This window comes from Carassius auratus, chromosome 28, assembly GCF_003368295.1.
Source record: "Carassius auratus strain Wakin chromosome 28, ASM336829v1, whole genome shotgun sequence".
Classification (NCBI taxonomy): Eukaryota; Metazoa; Chordata; class Actinopteri; order Cypriniformes; family Cyprinidae; genus Carassius; species Carassius auratus.
Window position 1 is genome coordinate 16,796,411 of NC_039270.1, and position 27,885 is coordinate 16,824,295.

The 27,885-nt window shown below is 35.3% G+C and overlaps 1 protein-coding gene across 1 annotated transcript in view; it reads left to right on the forward strand.

The window, feature by feature from the left end:
* Positions 1–27,885, forward strand: part of LOC113047012 (voltage-dependent calcium channel gamma-2 subunit) — a 71,904-nt gene that overhangs the window by 18,753 nt on the left and 25,266 nt on the right. The window contains exon 2 of the mRNA XM_026208232.1: positions 20,028–20,111. Coding sequence (XP_026064017.1) covers positions 20,028–20,111 — 84 coding nt within the window. The remainder of the gene's footprint in view (positions 1–20,027; positions 20,112–27,885) is intronic.

Consider the following 27,885-nt stretch of genomic DNA (forward strand, 5'->3'; position numbering starts at 1 on the left):
TTTTTGAAAACCTAGTGAGCTGCCTAAACATGTGTTTTCATGTGTCTTGTTTACACCGATTTCTAAGGCAGAACTGAAGGTCCTCATTCAGAATGCAATGCTAGAGTAGATTAGGATGCATTCCTTCATTTAAAAACTTAAGTGAAAGTGAATAAAAGTAGTTCAGTGTAATTAAAACTGACTGTGTTACCCAATTTTCATGTGTGCACTGTATATTGTATTTAGGCATAATAATAATATTTTAGTGTTTCAAATTCCACTTAAGTTCTATGATGATTTAGGCGCCATTCACAGAACATGAAACACAGGAGTGGAATGGAAAGAATGTTATTGCAAATGCAAAAAAGCTTTGTTTTTTTAAAAGTTGAAGTTCTCTGAGAGCCGTGTTTTTTGGAAGACCGTGTCCTTTGTGTAACACTGCAATAGTTTGAGCATAGCGGTCAAATATGCTAATCCAGCACATGTTTGGATACTGTAGAACAACAATGGAAGCAGTGTATTGGAATGCAAATAATTTGTTCAATTTGAACGTACCTGTAGATTCTTTCTTTTCTAATTAACTTACTAGTGGATGGGGAACAGGGAGAGTCAGGATGGTAAAAGTGGTCTTTTTTATTGCTTGAAAAACAGCCGCTGGAACATTTTACTGCAGTGAATTCATTTTGAAACACAAAAGAAAGTGATATGGGTTCAGAATAACATTTAGCTGATAGAATTGTAATTTTTTAGGGAACTATCCCTTTAACTTCCTCATAGCTGTAAATCTCATACACAGTCTGTCTTTAACTTGTACGTCATTCTCAAGACACTCTCTGTTCCTCTGCCTCTCTCACATACAGTACATGCAAACAGACTCTATGTGCCCCCTTGGTCGCTCTCTCGGCTCAGGAAGAGAAATCAATAGCAACAAATTAATCATTCTGCCTAAGGCAATCCAGTAGAAAGGGGGAGGGTCGGAGATGTGTGCATGTGAGTGAGTGCATGTGTGTGTGTTGCTGAGGAAGAATTGGCAGTAGTACATGTTCTGACATTTGATTTAAGCTCTCCTTATGGCCAAACCAACATTATTTCATATTGGGGGTGGAACTGATACCGTTACCCTAATGGTTATTTTGCTTGTTGTGGTGTTTTGTTATTGAGCTCATTTTTCTTGCTCTGTTCAGATCTTGTCAGTCAGCATTACTTACAAACGTAGGAAAGGAGATCAGGATACTTTTGCATTTTGACTTGAAATTGTAATCTGAAAAAAAATCTGAATTGGGAGGTAAAAAGGTGCAAATGCCTTTTTAATTTTTTATATTCCATGGTGGAAACTGGCTTTCATAATTTTCATTTGAAAATTACTAGTACATTTTATAAACAAATACAATGAAGCTCCAAGTAAAACACTGAATTAAAAATGAAATTTCGAAGTAGAATGACTATAGAGATATTTTCTTTTAAAATGTATTCCAACAATTGTTTCATTTACAACTTCAATAAATATTTTTTATAATGTAGAAATATGTACCCTTAAGATACGTTTTAGTGGTAAATAAGGAACAAGAATTTCCCTTTAAGGAAACTGCCTCAGTGACAAGCTATTGTACCCCTGTCAGTATAATATTTATAATATACAGTATAATATAATAAAACAGATAAACTTTTTTTCTGAGAGTGCATTGTGGGACCAGCCTAAAGCAACTAAGAGTATCATAGAAGTATATAGCAGGTAAGGTGTGCACAGCTAATCATTTTTACTAGTCATCCATAAAGAGGCTGACTAAGAGGTGGCTCAGTATTTACCTTATGTAAGTGACTCATCATACGCCATGCAACATCATTGGCCTTTGCTGTTTCTGTTAATGGAGCGCATGTGAGCGGAGAGAATGAGATGAGAAACGGAAACACTCATATCTTCACTGCCAGATTCATTCTGCTTCCACTGTCATAAACAGAGTAAAAAGTCATATCCCACTTATAGTTTCTGTCAGCCTGTGGGCGACGCTTGATTAGTTTCAGAGCAGTTTGCTAAAATTTGGGCTTGTATGTGAATGTGAACACTTTAACTTCTGTCCGCAACCCACATAGTGCGGGCGCTCATAATGAGCTTTGTGAACTCAGAGCATCGCGGGGTTCACTTTATTTTCACTTCTGCATAACTTCTAACATAATAGCAACAACAAAAAATGCATTACTGTCATCATTATTTTTATTAGCAGCATCATCAATAAGTTCACACAGAAATTGATGAGTTTGGATAAAAAAAAAAGTTATGCAAACTACTTCTGCTATTATTATTATTATAATAATGTATTATTTTTATTATAGAACTAATTGTCCAGTGAGTACAAAATTTTTTAGCATTTATAACTCATCATTGTCTATTTTTTGATCACTATGTGTGAACCCATCATCTTTATATTTTCACTGGAATACTAGATACAGAAAAATATATATAACTTTTATATAATTTTTTATTTGGTTTTACTAATTGAGTGACATCCTACTATATCTGTGTTTAAACACTGTAAAATGTTTGTAATTTTATTGATAAAATATTGTGCAAATTCTATGGTGAAAAACTGTTAACTGGTTAAAAGTAAGTTCTTTTACTTTATATAGTGAAATTATGTAATAGATGTAATGGGACATTTAATTCCATGACATTTTACAGTAATATGTTTAAATGTAAATATTTTTGCAAGCGATAAAGAACAAGTAATTCTTGTGATAGTGAAAATCATAAACTGACAATTTGATGAGTTTGCATTGAAATTAATAAATAAATAAATTAGCGCTAGGCAATGATTGGTTGTGATTATTCGCATCCAAAATAAAGGTTTTTGCTCATATCATATATATATGTGTGTGTACGGTGTATATTTGTGCATATTAAGACAACACACAAACGATATATATTTTTAAAATATTTGCATGTATTTACATGCATATATTTATATTAATATAATTTATATTACATATAAATACATTTAATTTATAAACATAACACTTTTCTTAAAATGTATACATGCATGTGTGTGTATATTGTATAAATACATAATAAATATACACAGTACATACACATATATTAGATTAAAAAAATGTTTATTTTGGATGCGATTAATTGTTGCCCAGCACTAAATTAAATAAACAACTGATTGTTGTTGTTGTTGTTATAACTCTGCATATACTTTTTCAACTTTTGGTTTTGTGTTATATGTTATCTTGTGCTGTTAAATGTATGTTTATTGCATAATTTTAATGCCACATGTTATGACAGCTTGTGGAAACACTTGTGATGCGCTTTGATTCACTATGTGGCAATACCTGTGTTTTTAACAAGGTTTTCAGCTTATGAAATATACTTTTGTAATGCAAATTTAAGGTCAACCTGTAAAAATTTTAATGCTGCTGCTGTCTTTTTTAGAGTGAAGTTCTGGCAACCACAGCTGTTGTTTTTTCACCATAAATTTTAATCTTATTTATTTATTTATTTTTTACAGTCAATATTTATATATACTGAGATGTACAGTTCTATAATCAGTGTCTGCTCTACAAGAGGAGGACTCTGCATTTGCATCGCCGCTTCACTTGTAGTGGTCCTGTCCTTGCACAGCTTCATTTATAGGATATGATGTAATTGAGCTTTTGAATGATTGGAACTTACCGGCACATTTGTATCAGTAAAAGCCTGAAGAGTGACCTGAGAGACAGAGAAACTTACACAGGAGACATAAGAGCAGATGTTATTGATCCACCCCCTCAACCCAGCACCTGGTTAGCAGTGAAGCCGCCCTGCAGCCCACACACACCACAGGGCACAGAATCAGGGATGTTTACACACACACATACATGCACACAGGAGGTGAAGCAATGCACTCGCACATGTAACATCACATGGCTCTGACAAATCTGGTTCATAATGTGGTCTTCAATAGTGTTTTTTCCTCTGTGGTTTGAATATGAGCACAGATGTATCACAATACACTCTGATGAAGTCATTATATTGGTCTGCCAGCCTTTTGAATTCACCAACATTTGTCTTGGTGATGAGTTTTTCTTGGTGAATTTACATGTCAACGTCTAAACAGGGATGAACTGATATAAAGATTCTGCCAACAATTGTCATAAAAACTGTAATAATTTTATTACAAAAAAAATAAATAAATAAATAAATAAATTTATTACAATTAAAAAAAATAACTTTTTAACTGTAATTTAATTGTAATTTATCTCTGCGACAGCAAAGCTGAATGTTCGGCATCATTTCGCCAGTCTTCAGTGTCACATGATACATTTTTCAGCATTATTTGACAAACAGAACATACAAAAATAACAATATTTATTCGAAATAACATTTTCAAATTCTTACGGACCCCAAACGTTTGCATGGTAGTATATATTGCCAATATGAATTAAAAAACAAAGAACTAAAAATATAAAAATATATATTATTTTAAATGATATATTGAGGTTTGCTAAATTTGCATTTAACAGTTTTATTAAATTGGCAGCATTTTTTTTATTAAAATGAGCATTAGATGACAGCAGAAGTTAAATAAATGTCAAAATATGGGAAAACAAGATGCACGGTTAAATATAACCATAAATATAAAGTATATAAAATATACTCCTCTCTCACCCTTCCTCCTCATTCACACTCGCATGACATCTCCCTTCTTTCCCTCTACTCTTCTTTTTCTCTGGGTGGCTGCTTTTACAGTAATCTTTATAATCTAGGGACACAGCAACATCGATTGCCTTTGATTTGTGATCTTTTATGGTCTCTAATAAAAGCAGTCCAGCAGATCCATGCTCTAGCCTATACCTGCTGCTGTTAAACTAAAGGAGGCTGGAGATCCGGCTGATTTACATATGAGTAGAGCCCTCAGTGTGATCCAAGGCTGGCTGTTTTAAATGGCGATTTATGGGACTCGGTAGGTGCCTGCGCTAACTGTGCACATTTTAACGTTGATAGCTCAAGCTATTCCTCACCAAGATGATGAATATCAATATGTGCAAGGGCCGCAGCAGCACTGTATGGGAACGCTTTCAGAGGCTGGTGTTACTGAATGCTGCATTTGGTACTCAATCACTTCTCCACTGCATCACAATCAGTGACAAAAATACAAACCGGGAGAAACTAAACCAAACTAAAATGCACTCGCAATACTGTTCTGAAGTTTAGGGTCGGTAAGAATTATTTTTGATGTTTATGTTCATGGAGGCTTCATTTATTTGACCAAACATTACAGTAAAACAGTAATATAGTGAAATAAATATGGTTTTCTATTTGAGTATATTTTAAAATGTTATTCATTCGCGTGATGGCGAAGCAGAATCTTCAGTGTCACACGATACATGTAGGAAACAGTTTTTCTGCTTTACATTTTTGTGGAAATAAAAAGTGTTAATATATTTTTTCTGGATACTTTAATGAATAGCAGGTTGAAAAGAACAGTGTTTATTTGAAATAGGAGTCTTTTGTAACATTATAAATATTTTATAGATTTGTCAGACTACAACGTTTAAAGGAACAGCATTTATTTGAAACAGAAATATATCAAATAAATATATAACAATATAACAATGTAAAAGTCTTTTGAATGGTGGTGTACATAACACCCAAATTAACTAATATTAAATGTAAACATCAAATTTTTATTTTTTTAATGCATGATATATTATAAAACCTGAGTAAATGCTTTTAAATGATTCAGATGCATTAAGTAGTTAACTAATATAATGAATGAATGAATGAACAAAGGGGGGAAAACTACATCTATTAACAATTAATTGGACATTAAAAATATGAGAGGGTACTTCTATGGAACATATCTAAAAATTTTAATCTTCAATTCATTGTAAGTAGATTGTAAGTTTTCCCCCATTGTCCACACATATATATATATATATATATATATATATATATATATATATATATATATATATATATATATATATATATATATATATATATATATATATATATATATAATAAAATAAATGTCATTACCATTGTACATAAAAAATAAAAATAGTATTGCCATGGTTCTTTCTTGTTAGGGAAAATACAATTGGAAATCCATAATGTCAGGAGTTATGTGTTCAAGTCTGTAAATATGTAAGCATGTCTTATATGGCCTGTGCATACAGTATGTGATATTAGAGTATGGAGCAGGTTTGACGGGCTGTGTCTCAGTGGCAGAGGAATGGCCGCTGTGAGCTAAATCAAATTAGCACCTGGTCAGTGAGAGTTCTTGGCTGGCCAGTGGCTGTGTTAATGAGAGCAGCCCAGCCTCAGTCACTCAGTGTGTTTTACAAAGCATGCACTGCAGTGAGCCTGCACACACACGTACACACGCTGCGCAACGGAAGTGTGAACACACCCCCTATGAACCATGTGTTTTCAGAGCTAAGTATGTGTGTGTTTTCCCTTTGACCACCTCACATCTGCATGACAAAAAGGTAATACAACACACATTTCTGTAGAATTAGAATAGATATGTGTAAATATCATTTAAAAACAGTGTAAGATAGCACTATATTGATAATCCTCAGACATTATGGCAAGATTTGTTAAAGTGCAAAAAAAAAAAAAACTTAATTCAGGCATACTGCTTAAGATAGAACTTTTGATTTGCAGATAATTGTATTTTTTTCCCCTTAAATTTTATACTATTTAAAGAAGATGTTTACGTTGAAAGAATATTTATGATAGACATTCAAAATGTACACAACAGAGTTGATGTCCCATCATGTTGATGATGTGCTGCAAAAAAATCATTTTCCTAATCAGCACCAGAAGCAAAGCTGCATGAGATATTTGCATGCATTTGCATAAATCTAACCAAATGAATGTGGTTTAATCTTAAAACAAGAAAAAAAAATAAAACTGCCTTTGGAGCAGGAAAAATAAACTTAGCTCAAGATTTTGTTTCAAGTGTGTATTTTGTTTTAAGGAGGCTTGGATGTGTTTACTAGAAAACAAGACAAAAATACAGATTAAGAAATGATTGTTTTCCTAGTGTGTATGCAGGATTAAACACCTTTCAGGCGACATGAACACTGTGTGCCGCAGCCTGATATAGATAGCGAGAGAAGAAGAAAGAGAAGAGAGAGGCGAGAACAGAACAGTACATGCAGATCTTTGACCAGCTGTTTTTAGAACGCCCTCCAGTCCCCGTTGGCTGTACGCCCCATTCCTTTCCTCTCCTTTCCCTCTCTCTCTCCAGGAGCTCATTCACGTTTTAACCCCATCACTCCTCACCTGGTTTTATAGGGTATTGACTTTCCCATAGTTTGGTGAAGAAACGTGCAAGTACTCCATATCTATTCTGGCCTCAAAGTTTCTTCCTTGACAACACATCTTGACCTTTTATTCGGTCTCATTCACATTTGTGGGTCCTGTGGTCCTTTTTATTAAATGAAACTGTCCATTTCATTCATTCAGAGTTCTGTTCTGTTCTCTGCGCTTTTCTTGAAGGTGAGAAAAGAATTGAGGATGACCCAAAAAAAAAGTTTGCCTGGAAACTAGGATAAGAACAACTGTTGTCCTACTAGCGGCACCACGTGCGGTAAATAGACAGGGTGACATCTGAAGTCTAAGCTCTCTTCACGGTTTATATACATGTTCAGGAGAAACAGAGAGGAATAAGCTGGCTTAGGAGTGACTGACCAGAGACACGCTTCACACACCTACTTTTGAGGGCCACCAGTGACCGTCCTGGCTCACTTGGTACCCAACATGAGATGAGAAATGAGGAAAAATGCTTTTTAAATACTATGCCCTAGAGTTTTACTCTGAAAGAACTACTGTTTACATTTTGCATGTAAGCACACCCAGATTAAATTTTCTACTTAAATGTTATTTTTATAATTAATATGTGACCTTGGACCACAAAACCAGCCATGAGTAGCAAAGGCATATTTGTAGCAATAGCCAACAATAGACATTGTATGGGTCAAATGTATTGATTCTTTTATTCTAAAAATATTAAAACCTAATTTTTGATTTATAATATGCATTGCTAAGAACTTAATTTGGACAACTTTAAAGTTGATTTTCTTAAAAAAAAAAAAAAATGCACATTCAGATTCCAAATTTTCAAGTAGTTGCATATCAAGTTCTATATAGATACTGTATATATATATTTTTTTTCTTATATTATATATTTTCGCTGTTTACATGGTAATGACTACAGTTCTAATACTCCTTTGACACCGATTGTCAATTTTCATTTGCGAGATCTTTTTTTTTGCTTTAACTTTTCTCTGAAATCTCTACTTTTCCCACTTTGCTGTTTGCTCTCTGCCATCCCAACTATAGCATTCTCTTCTCCTAAACATTCTTTCCATCTCTCTTTCTCTCACCACCATTGCTTTTCCTCTTCCTCTTTTCCTATACTTGAGCATCCTGTCAGTTCTGATGACCTGGTTCTTGGTAACCGGTCTGGAGTCTTAGATTAGCTCTCCAGCGGAGGGAAAGAGTGAAGGATCATCTCTATAGCTTTGATGTGAATTTCAGCTGGGTCAGATACTCTTGACTGCAGTCCCAGAGTAGCCCGTTTTGTATTTGCTGCACAGCAGTACCAAAGACATAACATTTTAGGAATTTATAAGCTTTGGTTGAGATCAGCAATTCACACACTTCACACGCTGTCACCGACGTGAAGGGCAGGTGGACATGCGAGGGGGAGGGTGCGCTTAGAGACGTACGAGAGAGGAAGCTGATATAAGTGACATAACTGAAAAGGAAAAAAGAGGTCATGAGAAAAGGAAGGAAAAAGAGCTTAAAATCAAGTTTGGCAGAGAAAGGAGGTCCGCCAGGGGAAGGGGGATGGGCAGATGGAGAAAGAGGTGATAAGTGTTTGTGGAGATAGAGAGAACACCGTGGTGATGGAGTGATAGAAAAATGACTGTGGGGTGCAGGCCTCTTTTAGCTGAGCATCAAAGCTAATGCCCAGGGTTCTCTGATCCTCAAAAAGTAAACACAAATACTGACAGCGTGTGTGTGTGTGTGTGTGGTGTGTGTTTGTATGATTGTGTTAGCACTGCAAATCACTGTCTAAACCTTCCAAAGATGCATTTGTTTCGGATCTTAAAGTTAACAGTTCAGATGGAGCACATCAGGATCATTTCATCCAGAAGGGTTGGAAAGTGCAGCCCGTTTCTACTGATCTTCACCTACTTTGCACACCACCTCTTCCCTTCTCACCATAGGAATTTAGAGGTCAGTTATATACTTTTATGAAAACAAGCCAAAACAAACCAAACCTGTTTAGCATTTACAATTAGACAATTTAAATTAACAGAAGTAAAGGAAAAAATAATAATAATAAAAAACAAATAAAAAATAACTACAATTGTCCTACCTCTGAGAAATTCAACAGAGAATGACTTAAAAGACTTTCCTGCATTCAAATATAGTGCATAATGAAATGAAGGGGGGAATGACCTTTTTAACTCTTTTTCTTAACAAGAACAGTGAAACTAAAAAGCAGGATGCAGTGGCCAAAGATGTCCATTTGGATGTATGCATAAATGAGCAATTTATTAAAAAAATTACAGGAATACAACATGGTATCCGGTGTGAACAGTCTAACAATAACCAATTATATTGCAAAAATGTATAGCTGTGGATATTGACTGCAAATAAAACAAATGACTTCTAAAGACACATTTTGTAATGTATGTTCAATGCTTTCACAGTTTAAGGGCTTTCTTAGCAAATATTGATATATACTTTTTTTTTTTTTATCAAATCACTGACAGCAGTAAGGATTATATAAATTTGCTGAATCTGAATCCTTCAAAAAATGAACCTGCATATACTGCTAAACTGATGTTTCATATATGATTCATATGGAAAAACTTCATGCAAGAGAATATAAGTAATATTCCTGCTTGAAAAAAAAAACAGGCCATGCATGTTTAAGGTAGTTAACGGGTCAAACAGTTTAAGCGGTGTATAACCAGGTTGATCCCAGCCCTACTTGTTGGTAATCCACCTAGATCAAGTTGGAAAGGCTAATAAATGACCAAAGCTTTAACCAGCGAGTTCACCCGAAGCTGGTTTCAGCTGTTTTTACACCAGGAATATGGCTATAGCATTTGCTGAGCATCCATTTTTTAAGCTGTTACACCTAACCTGGTACGGTCCAAAACACCACCACCTTTACACCAATCCAGCATCATTATTTACGCCAGGGCACATGCACACACAGACGGAGCACCTGCTGGGACGGGTGCGAGCAGAGCTCTCCTGGCGATGTACTCCAGCGTGCACCTCACCAGCAGGATTATTGAGATTAATAACCGGTGATTATTAAGATGAATACACCGATTATGTCTGTTGTGCCTTATGCTGCCACTGTCGTTAATTAAGGCCATATCGTTAGCACACCGCCAGCAGATATTAACCCCATACCCATCCATCCCCATCACCGAGGGCAAGAGGAACCAAGGCGTGCTCGCTATTCCAAAACCACAGCGAGGTGTAAAGTCTGTGGTTATTAAGATATAGTACGATCATTAGAGGCTCTTCAGCCAAAGTGAGGCAACATTCATATTGTTCAGTGAATTTCCTGCTGAAAAAGAGAAACTGTTTTGAGAAGGTTAGATGGTCTCCCTGCTTGAGTCTGGTCTGTTTGATGGTTTTAAACAGGTTTAGGTTTTGTCAGAATAACCCCAGCTTGGCCTGTGCTGGAGACAGTAACTGATTACATGTAATTTGGATTATAATCAGATTCCAAACATTTTAATACTTGTACTGTAATTAAATAATATTACATTTTAAAATACTCATCAAAGTACAGTTACTTTTTTAAGGATTACATGATTACATATCATTCACGCAATATGATTAATAAATTATTGATTCTCCCTATTTCTAATTCTTCTTTCATCTTTTAGGTTTTTATTGTTAAAACCGCTTACAGTATATACTTTCAGAAAGCCTTCTAGTTTTGTGGACACTCAAACTGGAAATTTCAGACTGGAAATGTTTATATTGCTTACATCATTTTATATTTGTTTACGTTCACACAGAGATCAGTCATTAGTCAGGCGGCTACAAAGCAGGTTTAAGAAGTGTTTGAACATTGCATCAACTACTGATAAACATAATCATGTTTATTTTTATTATAACTCAGTCTCTAATTTTATCATGTATTACTTTGGAAGGTGTTTGTCTTCTAAACACATTCAAATGAACAAATTCACAAAAAATATTTCTTGTCATCTGATCCTATTATATTTTTATTTAAAGTATCCCTGAGATTTTAACATAAATATTTTAATAATAAAGGATCACTTTGCATGTCTACAGGTCTCTGACATTGGTTTTTGTCATGTGACATGCAGGAAAATCAATAAAATATATTTTTTTCAGTAAGTGTTTTATTTTAATTCATTTAAAAATGATTTGTTTTCATTTAACACTTTCATGATTTAATTAATTATTAGCATTTTGTTAAACTCATGAACTCCCTGCAGTTCCTTCACAAACCCAGTTTGAGAAACCTTAACGTGATATAATGTTTGATGCCCTTCATGTTGCTGATAACAACAAATGGAATACATTCTCTTACTCTTTTCATTTTTATATCAATATGGTACAAGATTATCCTATTTAAATCAATGTGAAAAATAAGATAGGTCAAAAGTAATCTAAAAGTAGTCTGATTGTGTTACCTAAAATGTGTAATGTAATGGATTATGTTACTAATTACAACTTTTTCATGTAATTTTGAATCAATAATGGAGTAGCCTACAATTTGTATGTAAAAAGTACATTATTTTTTTTATTTTTATATATACACAGTACAGACCAAAAGTTTGGAAACATTACTATTTTTTTATGTTTTTGAAAGAAGTTTCTTCTGCTCATCAAGCCTGCATTTATTTGATCAAAAATGCAGAAAAAAATGTAATATTGTGATATATTATTACAATTTAAAATAATTGTTTTTACATTTATTATACTTTAAATGATCATTTATTTCTGTGATGAAAGCTGAATTTTTAGGATCATTATCACATGATCCTTTAGAAATCATTCTAATATGATGATTCATTATCAAAGTTGGAAACAGTTCTGCTGCTAAATATTTTTTCAGAACGTGATACTTTTTTAGATACTTTGATGAATAAAAAGTAAAAAAAATAAAATAATAATAAGCTATGTTTTTAAAATATAAACAATATACACTACTGGTCAGTAATTTGGGGCCAGTAATTTTTTTTTCTTTCTTTTTTAAAATAAAATCAATACTTTTATTCAGCAAGGGTGTTAAATTGATAAAAAGTGATAGTAAAGAAAATATATTATTAGAATATATATCATTAGATTTTTTTCTTTTCTTTTTTTATAAATGCAGTTCTTTTCAACCTTTTATTCATCAAATATATTAGACAGCAGAACTGTTTCCAACACTCATAATAAATCAGAATATCAGAATGATTTCTAAATTATCATGTGATAGACTGGATGTTACAAGTGACACTGAAGGCTCGAGTAATGATGCTTAAAATACAGCTTTGCATCACAGGAATATTTTTTTAAAGTATATTCAAATAGAAAACTATTATTTTAAGTTGTAATAATATTTCACAATATTATTGTTTTTTCTGTATTTTTGATCGAATAAATGCAGGCTTGATGAGCAGAAGAAACTTCTTTCAAAAACATTAAAAATAGTAGCGTTTCCAAACTTTTGGTCTGTACTATATATGTTGGACATCTTTTTTTTTTTTTGTTATGTTAGGCTTAGATATCCATTTGATATAACCATCTAAAAGGCCTAAACTGTAACCATGGAAACTCAGACTAATAATGCATGGCTCACGAGGCTGCTGGTAAACTTTCTGAAACTATTACTCCCACCTGCAGCAGGCCAGTAAAAAAAGATGAGATGGGGTGGAGTCCGCTGGAAAAGACAAGCTTTCCCTCTTACAGAGAAAAAAAAAATCTGGCCTACTCCTCCACCTAGCTGAACTGAGCTGATTGACACCCCCTACACACACAAACACATCAAATACATACACACACGAACCCTCTTTAACTGTGTGGGCAATGGCATTGATTTTCTCTTGAGCTGAAGGGATGACATCACTGCTCGAGGGGAGCAGCATGTGGGTGGCTCTTCTGCGTGCCTGTCTTTAGTCGAGCGGACGATGATAGGACAGCGGCCTCAGAGGGGTCAGTGACAGACGAGGGACTCTGTGAACATCCATCTCCAGCAAGCTTGTTTTTCTGACCATTAATGCATACACGCTCACATACGGTGAGTGAGAAGGGCTGCGTAGTGACACCGACTTAATAAGGAAGGCAACTTCAGATATCTAATGAGCTTCATGAAGGGTGGAGATGAGAAGGGAGGAGGACTGCAGGAGAAGGCTCCCAATTATCTTTAATAATCCCTCTGTCATCTTTCACACTGAATGGAAATTGTGCGGAAGGGAAAAGCATGGGAAGATAAAGATTACAATTAAAGTAAAAATCACTTCTCTTTTCTCATGCAGTAATCTGCCATCGTTGGGCAATAAGCTTTATGGTTTTTCGGCGGTCATTCATCTCTAAGAGGCTGGGAGGAATAAAAAAGGGAGAATGAAACAATGAGGACAAAAGAGGCAGGACAGCATAGTTACTGAGTTGATATTTTTCAGTAGACATCCGGCTGAAAATACCAGCTTCAATCTAGTTTATACTGGTTAGTGCTGGTCCAACATATGGAGATACTTAGCTGGTTTATAAAATTATACAATATTTTGTATCTCTCTCTCTCTCTCTCTCTCTCTCTCTCTCTATATATATATATATATATATATATATATATATAAAGAGAGACAGAGTGATAAAGAGACAAATATGTCTTGTTTGGTTAGGGTTAGTTAAGAATTCATACTAGGTCATAACAGACTATATATATATATATATATTTTTTTTTTTTTTTTTTTTTTTTTTTTTTTTTTTTAAGCAAAACTGACCATCAATGGCCATGTTGGTAATTGCCATTTCACCAAAATAAACAATTTTGAGCAATCCATAAACCTTCATTTTGAACTGAAATGAACTCAGGGCTTGTTTTGAATTAAAAGAGTTGAGAATTGAGAGAAAGGGGGAGGAAAAAGTAAAGAGATGAATAGCGAGGAGTTACAGCAGGGAGAAATTGTCCCACTTTAACCAGCAGTAAATCCCACGCAGTACAGCCTTACAATCCAGCACTTACTCAGAGAGACGGATGAGAGGAGACCGGGGGGAAGGTGCACAAATGCTCCAATGGCCTGAGCACAGAATCAAAACATTGCTGTAGGGAGAGTAGCAGAGCTGGAGCTGACTTCACATCTCAACATCAACTGCATTCATTAATAAAAAACACAATCTCTCAAAAAACAGGGTTCATCTTTCTTTGTTTGTTGTTGTTGTTTTTTTTTTTGTGACATTTCAAACTAATTTCAAACATTTATAAAAGGTTTGTTTTTTCAGATATGAGCACTTGATCTGTGAACCCTTAAAACACTCTTTGCGCACTCTAACTTGTTTAATTTGTCCACTGTCAATTTCCAACAATGGACATGTGTGTGCATCAAAGAAGAATTTAACAATTTTTCAAATTTGGGAAATCCTGCAAGAATCCAACATAGTGGAAATTGTGGGAATAATATTTCCCCTTTTATTCCTCTATTAATCAATCACACAATATTTTCTCTCAAGAAGCAGTACAGTAGGAAAAAAACAACTTTAGTGGGTCAAAATTGTTAGTCAAGGATGGAAGGTTAATTGGTTTTAATCTTTGTTGTGGCCTTTTATTTAGATCATCATAGCATTAAAAATATAATAATGTAGTACTTTTCATATTTAATTCATAGTTAAAGCTGAAATTGTGGGTTTGGGGACAATAATAAAATAAATAATTTATATATATATATATATATATATATATATATATATATATATATATATATATATATATATATATATATATATATATATATATATAAATATGTATATATAAATACACTTGAAATATAATCCAAAATAAATGTATGCTTAAGTTTTCAAGATGGTTACTGCCATAAGAAATCTGATATTTTGATGAAAATCCTCCTCTGGGACACAAAAGTGTATGTAGTTGAAGAAACACCCACACACATGTGATTGTACCCGAGCAGCCTCAGTTCTCAGGCAGTGTCTATGGAAACCGAATATCCACTGACGTGAACAGAGAGAAAGAGCTAGGAAATGGAGAACACAAGAGATGGAGGTTCATCGACTGATGGTGACTGGGAAAGCCTGGTGCGTGGGCTGACCGGGGTTTCTGCCGCACAAGCACTCATAAATTTGCTGTCTTCCCTCCATACCAATCCCTCTCTCTCTCGTTCTCTCTTCATTCCTGACCCCCTCCCCTTAAGCATAATGATAATTGCATGCTTTATGAGGAACTGTAGCAGGAGGGCAATGCATAGCCCAACCACACATCACAATATGGGATGGGTACGACGACCCCTCTCAGCCATTACAGTGATTAAATAAGACACACTCTGTCTCTATAACAGTGATGCAGATCATGAGCTTCTTCAGCTCTTAGTACAGGAAGGTGAAAACATTCAACTTTGTTAGTGATAGACATTTAATTCATAACTGCGACGTCTGTATCATTTTATGAACTAACCCTCCATTTAAACTATTTTTTTGCTAAAGTGATTATGGGTGGAACACTAGGACATAAGGCGTCTAAATCAGGTCTTGAAATCTGACTGCACTGCACGTCTGCATATATGTCCAATTGATTATTATTTGATCAATAACTGCCACAATAATCAGTAAACATGCACAAAACGATTTTCTTAATTTAAAGTGCATAGTCCATTTTCAGCAAATAAAGTAATGGCATTGTGGGTGGCATGTGAATAAGAAGCAGCATTTTTTAGATGACATCCCAAATTCAAAATGGTGAAACCATTTAATGAATGAGTTCATTTGTCATTGCACTCCTACACTGCAAAAAGGCATTTTTATATTTAGTATTTTTGTTTTGTTTTCCGATATAAATGTCTAAACATTCATAAATCAAGATACAAGCAACATGACATAAAAAAATATGAATGGTTGTTTTCTTAAAAATTTACCAAAATTAAATGTTATCCTTAAAGAAAAAAGAAAAAAAAACAAAGAAAAACAAAATTCTGCCAAAGGGGTAAGAAAAATTAACTTTTTATAAGGAAGGTACGTTTACTATTGTGACCCCACTGGCATTCTTACTTTAAGCTTAAAATGTTACAGAGTACAAGACTTAATATTTTCTGTCAAGATATTTTGATTGATAGGAAACATGATTTCAGTACTAGAAAGCAAGTCAAAAACTATTTTTGGAAGTGAACATTTGTCTGTATGTAAAAAGACATTAAGCATAGCTGAATTAAAAAAGATGAAAATATTTTAAAACTGTGATTGACAGTCATATTTTCATGTTTCTTTTCTGATATTAAAGACATGGGATTTGAAGATGCTAAAACAATATTATTATATGTATTTGGACACAAAAAGCCTACAGTACAGAACATTGCAGACATGAGAAGATTTGTATTTTGGAGATGTACTGTAACCGTTTACAGTATCAATACGCACTGTATCTCATTCTCTCTTTTTATGTTTGTTATCTTTGTTCAGTTCTTCCTTCTCTGTCCTGTTCTGCCCTTTCATCTTCACCTTCTCTCTCTGTCTCTCTCACTCTCTCTTTTCTCCCACTCCTGCTCCAGCTAATTGCTGCAGAGCTCACTGATAGAAATCAATGTGCAATGTTTGATTGTGAGCCAAAACACAGGAAGGTGAAGCAGAGCAATAAACATCACAAATACACAAACATACACACTCAGCACTTGCATATCTGATCCTTGGATGATTAAGAGGTGTCTCACACAACACTGTGTTTGTGTTAAGCTTCCCACAGAAGCCCTGACTATAGCCTTGAATCAATCTAACCATAATGCCATTAACTATATTTGAGCATGCATATTATTTATTTATTGCATTAAAGTCAACCTCAAATAGCTTTGAGCTGCATACAATGAAATAACTGACAAATCCAACAGAGTAAAAGGCTGGAACTGCTATGAAAATCTATCAGCAAACCAGTTTTCAGTATTTTTTGTTTGTTTGTTTGTTTGTTTGTTTTTTTTTAAATTGAGACTCCTGAGATGGGACAGTTTAAGGGAAAGTTCACCTGAAAATTATCATTCAGTCATCATTTTCTTGAATTCATTATATACTTGAATATTACATATCTTGAATACATTATCCTTCCAAAACCGTATGAGTCAGGAACACAAAAGACAATATTTTAAGAATTTCTCAATGTTGTTTTGACCTCATTGACTTTCACTGTATGGACAAAAACAGATAATGATACAGATAAAGTATCCCTATATATACATATATGTACAATAAAAAAATTGTACAATACAAATCTGAATCATTATCTGTTTTTGTCCATACAGTGAAAGTCAATGGCAATATATATATATCCCTTCATACCCCTTCATTTATTTCATGTTTTGTTATGTTGTAGCCTTATGTTAAACAGCTTTAAATTACTTTTTTCCACAACAATCTACACTTCATACACCATAATAACAAGGAAAAACAGAACTGTCACAACTTTGTCAATTATTAAAAAAAAAAAATGGGGGCAGAGGCACATTTTCCGGTTTCTCCAGAAATATTTGACTGGGTTCAGTCCCAGGCTCTGGCTGGGCCACTCAAGGACATTCACAAAGTTGTCTATAAGCCACTCTTGCTGTGTTAAGGGTCATTGTCCTGCTGGAAGTTAAACCTTCTGCCCAGCCTGAGGCTGTAAATGCTCTGACCTAGGTTCGCATTAAGGCTATCTCTATATTTTGATGCATTCAGCTTTTCTTCTACTCTGACGAGTCCCTCAGTCCCCCACTGCTGAAAAACACCACCACAGCATGAGACTGCTACCAGCACACTTTACTTTTTGGATGGTATTCTGCAGGCGACGAGCCGTGCCTGGTTTCCTTGAAGCGTTATGCTTGGAATTGAGGTTCAGCAAACCAGAGAATCTTGTTTCCCTTCAGGAACTCGAGCTGCGTCAAAATCCGTCTGCATGACCACGTTCTGAATCACATGTGAAATCAGTCCAATGGAGTGGCGAAACTTTACGGGTAGGGTGATGTAAAAACCAGAGAGCTTAAAAGCGCATCCAAAACAAGCAGCATTAGCTTCTGTGTTTTCAACAAGTGCTCTGTGTGTGTCAAAAGATGGGTTTAACCATTTGTTGTATTCGGTGATGCATATCTCGTACCTTTCATTAAGATGTGTGTGCTGTTCCAAATAATACCCATTCAATTGAATTTGCCACATGTTAACTTCACTTGAAGTTTAATAACATCTACAAGCAATATGAATGCTCCTTAGCTAAATTTCAACTGTCCCAGATAAGGGTATGATTACTTATCCAATGGAATCAGTTTTTTAATTGCCTTTTTTTTTGCCTTAATGGTGTATTGAGTGTAGAATGATGTGGGGAAAAAGTAATTTAATGCAATTTAACATAAAACAGCAGCATAACAAAACATGAAAAAAAAATAAAGGGTATGAATACTTTCACAAGGCACTGTTTATATATATATATATATATATATATATATATATATATATATATATATATATATATATATGTGTGTGTGTGTGTGTGTGTGGGTGGGTGGGTGTGTGTGTGTATTTTGACAAAATAGATCACAATTATTTAATTATAATATAGTCAGTGTTTTACCATCGACCAATTATTTTTGAAGGACTCTTAAAAACAGCACTAACACTAAGGACAGTCAATAGTTAAGCGTTTGTGGTTGTGCATATTCTTTTGCTGCCATCAGCCAATGAGCATTGTCATGAAGTTATTTTTCAGTTTTAGTGCGATAAGTCACATGACATTTTACAGCTCAAGTGATTGCTCGTGCCTCTTCAGTTCTGGACGCAATTGTTGCTAATAAGCAGCTAATAAGCAGCCATTGGAATGAACAGGAATGCTACTGGATAGCTTTCTCCAGGTATTACAGACCTGCTTGGTTTGACAACAGCCATTATGCTTGGCACAGAAATTGCACACTTAACCAAAATGAAAACTAAAAATGACAGCCAAAGAAAAAAGACCCCTAATAGACTGACCCTGCGAAAGCAGAAGGTACTGCTCGCCTGCGATCTTTCTTCTCGACCTGAAAGCCTAGTGAAACAGACTGTGTGGAGCAGAGAGACTAGTGTAAATCTGTCTCCTACATGAAAGCGCCTTTGATAGGCCTCTGCTCTCATCTCATCTCCACAAGCATGCCACTAATGTTCTGCCTCCAAGCCAAAATATCCCCAGCAACACCTGGCAACATGAAGAAGAAAAAAAACTGATTAAATCATTAGAGAAATACATGGGAGGCCGGAAAAGAGAGAGTGGGAGATGAAGGAGGGAGAGCGGAGACGTAACAGGGGGAGGGATGAACAACTTCATAAGCTTGGCACTGCGTTCCTGGTGCCGTGCCCGTTGTTTATGTCCACACACATCAAAGGCTGCGCTAATCGCTGCTGTTTGCAGGCCCACATCTCCAGTTCACCTTGACTGGACTGTCACACGCTACAGGCCAGGGCAGGGAAGTGAAGTGTCTGAACCTGGGCACTGGAATGCCAGGATGCCTAATGAGCGAAAATTAGGAGATGAGCGTCCCATAGCACAGTGGCTGGAGCAGCTCCAGGTCTTCACCAGCTGTGCTGCTCTTGTTTACAAGCGGCCGCCTGCTGCTGCTGCTGCTGGAGCGGCTTCATGACAGGCCTCCGCTCCCAACCACATCCTCAAGCTCGCTTGAGCAGCCGAGCCCAACCCGAGTACATGTGTGCTGGTCTAAACGTCCGTCTGTGTCCCTAGGTGCCCCTCCGAATAAGTGTAAAGCCATACGGAAACGCTGTTAAATAGAATGTGGAAATGTGGTGTTTGAATTTGCAAACCTAACTCTGCGACTATGTTTCTCTGTTACAGGAAACTTCAAAGGATTGTGTAAGCAGATAGATCACTTTCCAGAAGACACAGATTATGAAGCAGATGCCTCGGAGTACTTCTTACGTGAGTGCCTCCTTAGTGTTTCTGCGACAGTATTCATGTTCTCACCATCTTGTTCTTTCTTGTTCAATCTGTGAGGCAGTTCAAGTAGTACCAGGTATGCTATTTTTGCCCAAGTGCTGTTACTGCTGAAACAAAGGCGGAAAAGTAAAATACATGTACAATCTTTGAAAAACTGATTGTTGTTGAAAAACAGAAGTCCAAAAGTTTGGAGAAGGTTATTACCAGGCCCACAAGTTTTCGTCAGATTTCCCTTTTTTCACAACGTTATATGTATTATATGTCAGTAATTAAATACAGTATTACAATTGTTTTATTATTGAAATAAAAATATGAAATATGCTGTATAGTTTCACCTTTCAGCAAAAAACAAGAATGTAGTACTATAACCACTGTTTAAAAAATAGTTATTCTTTTTTATTTTCTAATAAAATATTACAATTGTATTAATAATTAAAATTAGGGCTTGTCAATTGATTACAATTATTCATGAAATAAAGCAGCATTTATCTTGTTTAACTTGTTATTTTTCTTATAAAATTTTGTGGATTCTTTTAGCAAACAACAAGATTGTACTCTTATAAAAATCTTAGCTTTTTCCATTAAAAGTTAAATCAATTACTAAAATGTTATTAATAATGAAAAGTATGAAATATTGTGGATTAGTTTAGCTTTCATTTACAAATAGGAATGTAATAATCTAACCACTGTTTAAATGAATAATAATCATTCTTTATTTGTACATTTTAATATTGAATCAAATATTACAATTGTAATAATAATTTAAAATACTAAACATTATATTGGCCAAACACTTATATTGGATATTTCTAGATTTCAACTACCAATAAAAATGTAGTACTGTAACTGCTGTTTATAAACAGTAATTCTTCATAGTGAAAAATGTCATATAAATATTTTTACAACAATTGAAAAACATGAAGCTATACCAGTGAGAATAAGATCTTATAGAACAAATTTTACAATGTCTACTTCAAATTGTTTTTAAAAAAATCAGAGGAGAAAATGCAAAAAATAATAATAAAAAAATGAATGCAATAGAGCTGTAATCGAAGTAATCTCCTAGTCTTTACTTTGTTCCACCTATCTTTGGTTTCGTCAAGCTGTTCAGCCCTGTAAGGATGGTCTGTTGTCTCTGCGGGAGCGTGTGAATGTTTCCTCACTCTGTTTAGACTCTCAGCAGCGGCAGACTCTCTAGCTCGTACAGTACGGCTCAACTAGGCCCGATTACAGTACACTGGCTCCCTCGTAAACACAGAGCATTGATTTCCACTCTCTTTTCGTCTGCGCAAGCAGAACCGGGAAGTGAGTGTCAAACAAGCCACATGCATCAATCCTAAACTCACAAGCAGGACTATCAGTTAGTGTCATCAAAACAAGGGCCTGAATTGACCAGAAACAACACGGTAACAACCAAGAGTAATTAAAGATTCTGGAAGCGTTGCACAGGAAAACAATTGCAGACTACTGGAGAGAGAAGGGAAATTAGTCTGAGGGTCCATTCATACAGGGCACATCCTGGTCCATCTGCACTTTTTTGGATTGCTTGAACACTTGCTAAAGCCGAGTTAATGTCAACAATGAAATCACAGATGAACAAAAATGAATACCAAACACAAAAAGTGCATCATGACGATAATTCCTCAATTTTTGAATAAAATATAAAGTTCAGAAGTTTGCTTTAGTAAGATTTTTTTATTTTATTGTCTTACACTTTTTTTAATTTCTTACACATTTTATGATCAAAAATACCATAGAAACAGCACTATTTTGAAATATTATTAAAAATTTTAAATACATTTATTTCTGTGCATCATTACTCCAGTCTTCGGTGTCACATGATCATTCAGAAATCATTCTAATATGACGATTCTTTTAATCTTATTATTATTATGATTCATGTTGAAAACATTTGTGCTGCCAAGTATTTTTGTGAAAAGGTTAGAAATATAAAGTTAAAAAGAACATTTATTTTGTAACAATATATATCAAAGGACTAACAAACTACACATTTCTGAAAAAGGCTGTTTTGAATAAGTTAAAATGCACATTTAAGTAAACTTTATGCAGAATGTGTAAGTCACGTTGTAAATACACTCTGTAACAACAAACTAAAGCACGGACAATGAATAACTAAACATGGCTGTTGTGACACCTTGCACCACGTTTTTGAAATGCTGAGTCAGTTAAAAGCTTGATACACCTGCACTTTGTACTATTTTCTTGTGCTCGGTCTCACTGAATGACCACCTGCTACATAACACAACTTGTTTAACTGTTATTTAAATCAGCACAGACTGTAACATTTATTAATAATAAAAATAATAATAATATGTAAAAATGTTACATTCAGCCAAAAGTCTTAAAATCACAGCTAAGGAATCAGACTTATCCTTCACAACGTTTGATCATCCAGTCAGAACCGTTTAACCTACTTAACCAAGGACCCATTGGTAATATGATGATATCTGATAAAAGACCATACAATTATCCCAGTACAGATCCTTCTTCAGTATCGAAGCTTCATGCATCACCCCAAACAGGTGGCTGACCTGCTGTAATGAACTCTTCACTGAGCCTGTGATTATAGCTCATGCAGTTAAACAGTGCAGATTACGCAGTTATGCGGCAGCATTGACCCCATTGCGGTTCATCCTTAATTGACACTGTCATAATGATGCATTCGCTTTCTGAGCACAGGCCTCAGTCTGTCAGATCTGTCCAAGCGTGACTCGCGCTTTGGGCTGCTAGGTGGATGCCGAGCAGGTCACATTGCGTGCAAACTCCACAAATAAAGCCTTGCCAGTGAGTCTTGGCGCTTTGAGCACTTGTGCCGTCCCATATGCAGCAATAAAGATAGTTATGAAAACAAGTTTAAAGAACGACACACAGAGAAAGGCTCTGACATTGGGAACTAGTGGACCAGGAGTGGTCAAAACAACATGGGACAGAGAACTACCACAGACCCCGTGCTCTCTAAGTGTGTGTGTGCATGTATATGAATGCATATGTGTGTTTGTCCTTTTCCTTATAGCTGCAATTGGACGAATAGGCCGTAACGCTCCCAGTGGCTTGTGAATTAGGACACTCACTTCCATAAATATTTCAGCCTCTTTCTTATATAGGTCAGCTTTCTGTCTCTCTCACTTTCTATCCTCTTCTTCCTACTTTTCTTCTGCTTGCACGTCTTATCCTCTCAGACATCTGTTCTGTAGTACTTTTGGTCACCAACTGTGGGTTAAAGTAGAGTGATGGGAGATCAACGAAGTGAGAAGATACAGCGGCGTCGATTTCAATAGGATGTCATGCATCAGTAAATAAATGAATGTTTTCTCATTTTTAACAGTACATTATGCGTGAAAAATAGGTGCTGTAGCTAACCTTAATACCAAGCTGTTCTGAATCCTTCAAGAGCAGTGCGGTCACTGAAGGATAGCCTATGCATTGCTGCGAGAACTGTCTAGCTGAACTTTAGAAAGAGTGTGTTGTAATACAGAAAGTTTGTTCAGATAAGCCTGCAAAGTGGTTATCTACAATACTGTTCAAAAGTTTGGGGGCAGTATGACTTTTCATTGTTTTTGTCTCTAATTATTACAAATATTTTGAAATATTACTGTATTATTACAATTTAAAATAGCTGTTTTATTCTACTTGTTCTTCTTCTTATTTGTCTTATTATTATAATAAAATGCAATTTATTCCTGTTATGTTAAATGTTATGTTTATGTTATCATTACTCCAGTCTTCAGTGTCACATGATCCTTCAGAATGTTGATATAGACCCATTCTAATATGGTCAAGAAACAGTTCTTATTATTATCAAAGTTCAAAACAGCTGTGCTTCTTAATATTGTTGTGAAAACCTGGAAAAATATGCATCCTTTCATAAATAGAATTAAAAAGAGACATCATGTATTTTAAATTTTTTGTAACATTATAAATGCCTGTACGGTCACTTTTGATCAATCTAATATATCTTTGCTGAATACAATTATTAATTTATTTCTTTCAAAAAAGTACTGAGTTCAAACTTTTGAATGATTGTTTGTATGGCGACATTCAGTTCAAATACTGACATTTATTAATTGGGTTTGGTGCAATGCAGATATTTGATTGACACAGTTATTGATTTCATTCATATTTGCATGGGTTATGTGTTTATTTCTATTTATTTTAAGCATGCACTTAGCACATAAAATAAATACAAGTCCAGTATCACCTGTATATGACTTACAGGACAATTGAAGCTAAATACTTTATTTTACAGTGTCGTGCAAGATCCTAAGCTCTTCTCTCTATGACTGTTAAATAAATACAAAATTAAAGCACATTATCATGTTATCTTTATGATAGCTTCCCTTCATCGCTTAGCACTATACTACACACATAGAACCAGCTGTTAGCTTATTAACTTAACCTTCCTAACTGAAAACACAAAGGGAAATTTTAAAGTTGGTAATTTTTAGCTTATGCAATATGATATGATATGTCATTTTATTTCTGTCATTAGTTACCCTCATTTTGGATTTCATCAAAAATATCTTAATTTGTGTTCTGAAGATGAATAAAGGTCTTATGGGTTTGGAAGGACACGGGGATGAGTAATTAATGATGGGTGAACTATCCTTTAATAATTACCATACTCTCATGATTTAAGGCTGAATTTGGAATAGCACACTACCATACTGCTCTTACGGATTCTGCAGTATATACATTAACATTTAGTAGATACTTCTATCCAAAGTGACTTACAAATGAGAAACATCACAATCAATTTGTCATAAGATCCGGCAATTTTTTCTGAAGTTCATCTGCAAAAAACTGATAGCTCTGTTGTTAACCATCAACAATCAAAGTCAAACTGCAGTTGGGTTATTTTGATTAAGTAAAAATAACTTACAATTTTCTTTCTTTCTTTCTTTCTTTCTTTCTTTCTTTCTTTAGTTTTTTTTTTATCTTAAACTCTTCTTTTGCAGTACACAACACAATGGGAGAAATAGTAGTTTGCAAGTGTGCTATTCAGCCTGAATACGTTAAAGCATTTTCCTATCATTTCTAATTAAGCTTCAAAGAAAGTGTCCAAAAAAAGTTGCCTCGGCAAATAGAGAAAAGGGAACATGTCTCTGAGGCGGAGAGCAGCATCTCATAGAAAAGTCTTTTCAACAACTGACTCTCTTTCAAACAACTGGCGATCTACAGTGTGCCTATGAGCAAATATATAAAGAAAGGCTGGAGCTTCCAGACTAATTCTGAATAGGAGGCTTTTAGATGCACCTCACATTTATGCTAGTTATCATGTGCTTTAGTAGACACTGTGGTTTGGATGCTCTCATCTCCACCACTCGTTGAAACAGTTATGTAAGAAATCTGGGCCTCGACCGAGGAACCACATTAGTGAAGTGACACATACGTGATGTCATAGAGAGCGTCATGCAGTTCAGTGATACACCAAAGAATTGACATTTATTGAAAATACACACTATGCTTATGAAGACATGGGGAAAACCAGGGGAAATAAAAAACAGGTCAGCGTTCAAATCCGTTCTAATGCTGCACATCAAAGCATGTGTATATTCATGCCTGTATTTTTAGACCCAAACATTTGCATACTTACATGCAAAATTACTGTATGGATTCATGCACATTTAATTCTGAGGGAATTGCACGCTGATTCTCAAGCACCCGCAGGCATACGCTCAGAGGGTTATCATGAAAGAAATATCTACGACGTAGTAACAGCGCATCATATGCATATGTATTTACAGCATGCGCAAAACACACAGGCACGCACACACATTGGCACAGGCCCTATCAGTGGCAGGCTTCTCTTTGCTGGAGTGATCACGGGTATGCAGCCTAGGCAGTGGAATCAAGCAGTTCACACATCCACACACAGTTATATAAGAGTGCTGAAGCATTCTGAAGCGCCAGTGGGTTTTTAGATCATGCCGTGTCAAAGCTGCAATCTTCTACAGAGCTACCGAGGACCAAAAAGTGCTGGGAGAGGGGGAGGGGAGCACGAAAAAGCAGGAATCAAAGGCACTGAGAGAGCAAGATAGAGGGAAATTTTGAGAAAGAAAGCCAGCTGGTAGAAGGGACATGTTGGAGGAGAAAGACGAGTGGGGTCATAAGGGTGAAAAGGGTAAAAGAGATAATGGCTAAATTAATTTCACGTGTTTTTATCTATTTGTTCCACTTTATCAATCAAAATTTTTTTACCTTCATCCAGTTAAAGGTACAATTTGTATGATATTTGCAGTAAAATATCCAAAAACCACTAGGCTAGTGTTATATATTTTGTCCAGCCGATTACAAACAATATCTGTAATGTTTTCAACTACTTGTAAATCATGAGAAAATTCCCATTTTAAACAGTGACACGGGGCAGTGCAGTCGCCTGTCAATGACGTTAGTTACCATTTTTTACCGCCTTTACTGACGTAGAAACTACATGACAACAAACCTCAACTAGAAAGAGATGCTGATCTCGCTTGTGTTTTACTAGACAGATGAGCTGTTTTGATTCGTATCTTTACAGAAAACGTATGCTATTATATCGATCAACAAGATTAGTATTATGGGGCATACACACCAAACGCGGGGCATCGCGTCTCTAGACCCGTGCAAGGACGCATCTGATCCATAGTCTGATCGCGTCTTTGCATTGACTTTGTATCTAATCTACACACGCAAATCGTTGAACTTGCGTTAGATCCATGATTTATCTTTCCGTCTGATTGATGGCTGTCCGTGGTAGAGCTGAAGATCTTTGCCCGAACCCGACGGGAGTCTAGTCTATGTTAGGTATGAGTAAATTATGTTAAAACATGAATAAATTGCTCATTGTTGGCAAAAGGCAAAAGAGCTGTGTGCGTGCGCACATTTGAATAATGTCGGGCTGTAAACGGGTTCGGGCTTAAAAAAAGCTGTCAATCAAAATGTACTTGTCGGGCTCGGGTCCTGTCGGGCCTAACTTTTAAGGCCCGATTACAGCTCTAGTCTGTGGTTGGGTAGAAGACAACAAATCCCATCATTCCACGCTCCTTCTTAGCGTCATCAAACCACGTGATTGTTATTTTTTTTGGTAGTGCGCCCTCTAGTGGCAGGTCCTACAACCTGTACCTTTAATGGGAGCCACAGTATTAGCAATTAGCTTTAGCATGTTTCTGTTAACAAATGCTGATCCTTAAATATGGGGTGTCATGGTTTTTTTTCTTCTTTTTTTTTTGCAATGTAAAATATGTTTTTAGGCCTGCCAAAGGTAACATACAATTTTTTTATATTGACCTTGACCAAATTTTAACATATATTTGAATTGCATTTGCTTTCTCAGCAATAGTTATGGGGTCAATTTTACCCGTGGCTGTTTTTCAAATGTACATAGCAGATATAAAATAAAACATTCAAGTCTCCCAGTCATTGGCTTTTACTAAAATGATTTAATTTACAATTCAATGTAGTAAAAAATTATTTAGATAAAACCAGATCAAACATTGAGCATTTATATACCTATAAGCACCAGTGGGACAAATTTACCCGCTACAGAATGCACGCATTTTCACGCTGTCGTTTACTTGCCGCTTATGTTTTAACATTGTACATTTCTAGGCAACAGCTTTCACTCATTGATTTAGCGGGTATCAGTTTCATAAATTAAGTAAAAATGACAAAGAAAAGATGGAAAGTAGGTATTAGAAATACTAAATGCCATGAGTGATGGAGAGTCTGATGGTAAGTTGAGTCCTGGTTCAGTTTA